Below are 7500 nucleotides of genomic sequence, written 5' to 3' on the forward strand. Positions count from 1 at the left end.
ACAATGTTATGACAAGGCAGCTGCCTAAGAAAAATTTCCAGAAGCCCTTCGGGCTACCAACATTAAAAGTTAGTAGCCCGAGTCATTTTTTCAAGCCCAGAATAAATAAGTTAACCCAGCACCACCTCCCATGATGTACATGTACCTTCCTTTGTGGGAAGAACATTTGATTCCTTTGTTTCCACATGTTTAAGTTTAGATGCATCAAAGCTTGACACTTCAGAGACATCTGGAAGAGACTCTGGTCGCAATTCCTCTCTTAGGTCTGTAAATTCAATTAAACTATCAAGTCCAATAAAGTAATAACCTTGAATCCAGACAATTCTTATTGACTGTTTTTAAGTTGTGTCTTTCCAATGCAACTGTTTAAATGCTCTGGGCATCAAGGACTTAGGGTATCTTAGGTCTTTTAACAAGACTGTATGCTTTGTTGCAAGCTTTTATTCAGGTAAATAAAATCATAATACTCTTACATTAAAGAATAGAGCAGAGTACTTTACAGTGTATTCAACTCGATATTTGATCAGGGATTTTGAGCAGCTTGAGGCACCTTGCTGATATCTACAAGTGCAGTTCACCAAATAGTAATCCACACAAACATGACTGTTTCTGAATGAGAGTGTGGGTTTCTTTTACATCCCATGAAATCTATGAGCCTTGCAACATGTATGTAGTGAATTTTTGGATGTTTAGCTAAGCTCCCATGAGTACCCCACACTGGGTCACCTTTATGTAAAACATTCAAACTAGTAATAAATTAATTACTACAATGTAGTTTTGTTAGAAGGTTAAAAGTTTGACACTAGTTTGCACCTTAAAGGCGCTGTTACACTGTGAAATATTTCGTGCAACTTGTCTCGCAATGTCTTGGCTACATTGTGGCGGGACAAGTTGCACGAAACATTTCACAGTGTAACATACCCAACAACGGCCAAAATCGTTGCAAGACAAGTTGCAAGAGCCGTTGCAGAAAGTAGAATTAAGTACTACTTTTCGTGCAACTAATTGTCTCGCAACGATTTTGGCCATTGCAGGGTATGTTGCACTGTGAAATGTTTCGTGCAACTTGTCCCGCCACAATGTAGTCAAAACATTGGGAGACAAATTACACAAAACATTTCAGTGTAAAAGCGCCCTAAGTTTTACAGTTGTTACTCCTGAAACACTATCAAAAAGAAACTCTCCATTGTTCTGTCTTGTAGAGAAAGAGGATGTATAGATCATGATAAAAGAGACCAAAAGATCTACTCATTTGCAAATGTTAGTACAAAGGAAATACTTTGTCTTCAGTTCTCACATCAGTGTGTCTATTTTCCCTCAGGACCTCCACAGCTTCCAACTAATAGTCAACTGGTTGGTGATGAATCAGCATTTTTATAGTTTAATAGTTTCTACCAGTGAGATTTCATCCCACTTAAATAAATGTTTGAGCATTTTTTTTGGTCTAAAGGGTAAACAATGAGTTGTTGTTTTAGTAACTGCAATCAACTATCACACTGCTATTACAGATGTCAGCAGCACCTGTTTCCATGAAAGGACACTAATATTACCATGTAGGCTTTGCAAACTTAAGTTTTAATTTCACAAGAAAAAAGAAAGAGTTTCACTGTGGAAGGCAGTTCATACTAAACATTTTAACAGAAAAGTGGCCACAATAGAATAGGGAAAAAATTCCAAAAAGTAGTGCAAGCAAACAAAACCAATGGCAAGGATTTTATAAATAATGCAACACAACATTTCAACAAGTTAAATCCTCTTGGCTGTCTGTGCAAAAAATTCCACAAAAGTGAACAAAGAACAAAAGGTTTCTGAGATAATTGCAGTTACAAAAATAAAAATTTTAATGTTTACATGTCATCAATGCAATCAAGTGGAAAGGCCACAGTGTCATGTGAGAGGGTACTGTTTGTTTACAAATTATATGCAAATGTAATACAGAGGTGGTATGATTTTACCTATGCAGGATATTGGATGGTTTTTCATAAATATTGTAAAGGTAAAGTATGCTGGACTTTCCCTTTTAAAGAAGAAGACCATGCCTTAAAAGATCAAGCAAGATCACCTAGAAATCAGACTTACAACATGGCATTTCCCAATTTTTATTTCTTTTTGTTCTTTTGTACACAAGTTTAGCTTATTTTGTTAGCAAGCTTATTTTGACAACCGGTTTCTCTGAAATGATAAACAGCTTCAATGAAACCGAAAGACTGAGCTACGGATGGTAATTTCTGTGTTAAACCCTATCATTGAGAGTTCAAGCACCTATTATATGTATCAAATTACATATAAGTTTCTCCCAGGAACAAATTCTGAGAACGGAATTTCGTTCTCGATGAGTGCTCTATCTATACGTGACGAAGATAAACTCGTTTTAAAAACGGGTCCTAAACTGGAAAGCGGACATACAGTCGTACCAGTGTTTCAAAGCGCATTAAAAATAGCGACTCTTATTTTCCGTGGGTCTCCGTGGAATGTGAAAGATATGAAAAAGTAGGAGTGCAATATTATTTTTGAAATGCAACAAATTAAAACTATATAATATTTATATGCACGTTGTGCTGAAACTTGAAAAGACAAAAGATATCACCCACCTTGAGGGGTTGGAAGATGGGTCTTTTCTTCTGTTTGCACGTGCTTCAGCAAATCCTTGTTAAAAACTTCTACACCAGAAAACGGTGCTGTCCGTTGTTCGTCTTCGATTGCTTAGGGATATATTAATTGCAAAAATGAGAATAGTCAAAACAAGCTGACTAACGGTGTAAGGGAGGCCGCTCAACTAAGCTCTTGACTTAAAATTTTAACAGAAACTGAAACCAACAAGTCATATGAACCAAAGAAACTTACTCTCTTTCGAAGGAAGAGGGTTTTTTTCCTCAGTGTGCGTTTTTTTCAGCTTAGAGGGATCGAAATTTTTCACCTCGGATCGATCAGGGAAGTCATCTGGTTGAAGCTCCTGTTTTAACGCTGCGAGACAAGAAAACAGTCATCTCCGACTCCCACGTTATACTCTCTTAAAGTCAAAGTGGTTGAAAATATACCATTCATAGTATTCACATGCCAGAAGAAACTCGATAAAGTGAGAATTTGTGCATGTCGTGCGTGTACGTGGTACAAAAACACTCAAATAATGTGTCCAAAACTTTAATGTCTCAAAAAGCTAATTTGCTTGCTTCTGCCTTCATTTTCAAGAACAAGCCACTCAGAAAATACATCACAATGTAAAACCAGTCTCCTTTTCCAAAAAGTTGACTGAGCGTGCAGTTTTGCACAAGAATGCAGGGTGCTAGGCATGATGAAAGGATTGCTTACTTTCGTTAGTAGGAAGCGTATTCTTCTCCTCAGTCTTGACATGTTTCAGCTTGGAAGCATCAAAAGCGTTAACCTCAGCTAGATTTGGTTTCTCTGCCATTTTCGTACACGAATTTAAGCGTTTCCTTTGGAAGACACGCAGCTCAAGATCCCTTCCTTGAAAATATTTGACGGTCACAAAATACCCACCGCCGCCCCCTTAAACTATGAGTCCATTACCTTATAAGGTATGGCGTGACAACCAAGCAAATACGTAACAGCTGAGCTCTGTTTACATCAGAGATTCCTTTTGTATTCTTCGATTGTTCAATTCTCGAGGCGGAAATTGGTCGTAACATAAGGCCCATAATTAGTCACATTGAAACATTTAGTATGATTTACAAGATTACGTTTATGCGAGTAATCTTCATGTGTCCCGCAAGGAGTTTAAAATTAAAAAGAAGGAACATATGACAAAGGCATAATTGAACAAATAATAATCATTACCTCTTGGCATAAAAACTGAACCTGTTAACGATCTCAATACAGTGTAAACTTATTGACCAAGACTAAAAGGGAGTCATAATTTGTAGCTACTCCGGTTTGGAATTGAATAGGGTCTTTGAACGGAGGGTGTAAAGTGCAGGTCATTGCTTTACCATACATGAAGCAACCCAAACCTTTTAAAAAACGCTAACTTCAGGCTTAAACATTATTTTTATGCCTATAATGTTAGCATTAGTAAAGGTTTAGGTTGCTCCAGCTATGGCGAGACAATGACCTGCAACCCAAACCTGCAACCTGCACTTTACACCCTCCAGTCTTCGAATTGAAATTTGTCAAGTTACTTTCACTTCCAAACCGTAGTACGTAGCTGTGTGAACTGTAACTTAACTAAATAGGATTTTCAGTGACAGTCTTTCCTTTCATGTTTTTATCCTTTCCCTTTTGAATTATCAGATATTAAAAGTTGGCATGTTGTAAAGAGCTATTAAAGTTTAATCTGCAAAGCATCCCAAAAATAACATGTATTTTTCTATCGATCATCTCAACTTATCATCGCTTGTGCCATTTTAAGCTTCAAGGATCAGTTAATGTCAACTGGATATTATAAATGAGTGCACAAATTTCACCTTGACTGTGATGTATGTGAACCAACAATAACATCATAAAAAACAGCAAATTCACAGTTGTAACACATTTTAATCTGTGAATCTTTCATAAAACTAAAATAAACATACTGTTTCCTCCATGTATTGCTCTTGACTCATTAACACTACCATTTAACACTTTTTACTTTTAATGTTCTTTGTTCTCATTACACAAAAGAAAACAATTATGATCATGAGCTAAGAGACATCATTCTCTGTTCTGGCAAATGAACACCAGTGTGCACTAGAATACGTAAAACAACAATCTCCAGGGCCATACATAGGTTGTTTATATATCACTTTCACTCATGAAGACCTGAGCCGTGTTCACATTAGGTCTCGATTATAATCGAAATTTAATCCAATTAAGTTTGGAATGGGTTCACATCAACTAATAAAAGTACGTGATAATAAATGGATAATTATTTCAAACAACCTCAAGGTGGTTGCTTGAAGCAATTACAGCACGCAATTGAACAGAATGGCCAACATCTGGTGGTATGAGCAGAAAAAACATCTAATCGCTTTATGGGGCGAAGATTTGGATTTGCCTTCTATTCTCAGAAGCTATCCTTGGTTTCTTCTTGCCTCACGTATGGTGATGATACATGTAATTGTGGCAGGCATGCGATATGGCACCATTTTGTCTCACACTGTGAGGTTACCCTGCCTATTGTATTTGAATTTTTGCAGACATGAGCAGAACCACAACTGAATGAAATTAAGTGGAATACGATTGCCTGGATTATACTTCAGTTGATCACAATCAACACTGATTGTGAACACAGCTCCGGACTTCAGTTCAAGGACAGTGTTAAAAGGAATATAGGAACATGAAAAACAGAGATATGGATCAGAATAGTTTGCAGAAACAGGCCAGCGATAGCCCCACATGGAAGAAACTGCTCAAACCAATGCCTAAACTATAGGACAGTCACAGCTGCAAGTAGATCATGCATTTTTGCAAAATAATTTTAGTCTTTAGCAAAACTGCACCGCTAGGCAGATCTGGATGCCCCATAAATGTTTTTCTTATGAAAATTCCTTTTCTTCTGTAAAGAGATATATTAACTAAGATGCCTAACAAAACCCAATAGATGTACAAAATCTGGAAGCCTCATACATGCACACTGTACATCTTATGAATTTTGTAAGAAGATACATGTAAATTATATTAAATAACATGCCAAAAAAAAATCCAATGAACACAAAAAACACTACTTTTGGTGGTTTGTCACTGAAGTTGATCCATAGAAAGCTTGATTGCTTTTCTAAATACACTCAGCTTATTCAATGATGCCATAATATGACCAGTACTTATGTAATCCAGTTTACAACCTGGCCAGATTTCAGAAGGGCTCATCACATTATCACGTGGAACATATGCATCATGTTTTGCTATCACAAACTGAACTAAACTGCAATCAACTGGTTTGGGAAAATGTTTTAGATGAGTAGCTTCATCCATCACAAAGTTCATGAAATCAACGGCTTTTGTTCTGGGTAATGAGGAGTCCCAAACTCTCAGTCTACTAAGTACAGATGGTAAGTCATTAAAAACAGTCTGTTTCAAGCCATTGCAGACATCTTCATGTTGAAGGTATAATGTTTGAAAACGAATTTCATCCTGATCTGGGTTCTTTCTTTGGTATTTCAAAAAATACTGGGATGAGGAATTGAAAAGACTACTCTGAATTAATTTTTCACTGTACGTTTCTTCATCAAATTTGGTGAATCCAACTCCATTGATAGCTACACAATTTAACAATTCATTCCTGTAAACGTCATCTAAAAGTTCATTCTCCAAAGTACTCCACGAACAGGCTTTGCTCATCACTCCCTAAGATAAAGAACAACAATTGACAATAAAACAAACAATTAACTATAAAAAAGAAAACTGGAGAGGGAATTCTGGAAACACAGGACCAAGAATAATGGTATCTGCATGCCATCAGGTCACCAGCAAGCTTGCCTTCATAGTGTTTTAAGATTTCACAGCTACATAAATTTTGGAAGTCAAAAAGAGATATGATAAATTACTCTTCTACTAACAATCTTAAAAAAAAACAGAGTTTCACACTATTATATTACTACCCTGTATCACAGATGTAGAAGAATCTGAGTGGTGTGCATGGAAAGGGGAGGCACAAGGCATAAAAAAGGGCTGCCTTCCTAAGAGGTTGTTAAAAATTTGTTTACAGGTACTTTCCTTTTCGAATTTCCTGTTGGCTTTTGATGGCCCATGGATTGATTACATACTTTCCTTGGGGAAACAAACTATCAAGTGTATCAAAAGAAAATGAGAGCAGCCCAAACTTAAGCAGGACTTAATGCAATTGAAAAAGAACACAAAAACAGCAAATATCTTCATGCTCTGCCCGCACACATGAAAATTTCATTTTCTTCATTTGCCATCCTCCTCTAAATGAAGATGTTAAATTTCCACATTAAACATTCTGAAGACATCCTGTCAGTTTTATCACTTGACTGATCTTTGCTGCTTTGCCAGTAATTTAGAAGAAGAGCTCCCCTAACTGACTGTTGGCCAACTGTCAGTAAACTGTCAGCCAACAGTTCACCGACAAGTAATCAACAGCCTACTGACACATTAATTTGACTGTACAGTATGCTAACAAAATAAAATCCAAAGAGCAAGTGAGCTTATCAGTCTGAACATGCCAGGAAGTTTACTTCACTTCAGCGGAGTTGGAAGTGTTTTCGAAATCCCCCTATAATGCTTTGGGCCCCCCATTTCCTTTTTTTCTTCAAATTTTTTAGAGTGTGATTGCTTAACACTTGACTAAAAAAAATCTAAGCTGATTTTTTCCAAAGGCAGTTTACTTTGAGTGTAAGTTTTCGATTTCATGGTCCACCATTACTCACATTCCAAACTGACTGATTGGACCCCAGAGGGTTGGGTCTAGGGAAAAGTGACATCATTGACTCACTACCTTAAAATTTCAGCGTGTAAACGCAGCCTATTACATATGCAAACATGAGTTTAAAGGCTGAAAGCCCAAAACTCCCGCACTGCATATTAATTCAGCCACGTACACATGCA

General features: G+C 36.9%; 2 protein-coding genes across 2 annotated transcripts in view; both read right to left on the reverse strand.

Moving 5' to 3' along the window:
• Positions 1-3503, reverse strand: part of LOC138048958 (uncharacterized protein PF3D7_1120000-like) — a 14136-nt gene extending 10633 nt beyond the window's left edge. Inside the window, exons 1-4 of the mRNA XM_068895028.1 lie at positions 3310-3503; positions 2845-2964; positions 2592-2702; positions 146-265 (exon numbers count right to left, since the gene is read on the reverse strand). Of these exons, the coding sequence (XP_068751129.1) occupies positions 146-265; positions 2592-2702; positions 2845-2964; positions 3310-3409 (451 nt within the window). The 5' untranslated portion in view covers positions 3410-3503. The remainder of the gene's footprint in view (positions 1-145; positions 266-2591; positions 2703-2844; positions 2965-3309) is intronic.
• A 968-nt stretch (positions 3504-4471) lies between these two features.
• The window catches only part of LOC138048959 (protein ABHD18-like), a 6604-nt gene continuing 3575 nt past the window's right edge, over positions 4472-7500 (reverse strand). Inside the window, exon 2 of the mRNA XM_068895029.1 lies at positions 4472-6279. Coding sequence (XP_068751130.1) covers positions 5674-6279 — 606 coding nt within the window. The 3' untranslated portion in view covers positions 4472-5673. The remainder of the gene's footprint in view (positions 6280-7500) is intronic.

This window comes from Montipora capricornis, chromosome 5 (genome assembly GCF_036669925.1).
Source record: "Montipora capricornis isolate CH-2021 chromosome 5, ASM3666992v2, whole genome shotgun sequence".
Lineage (NCBI taxonomy): Eukaryota > Metazoa > Cnidaria > Anthozoa > Scleractinia > Acroporidae > Montipora > Montipora capricornis.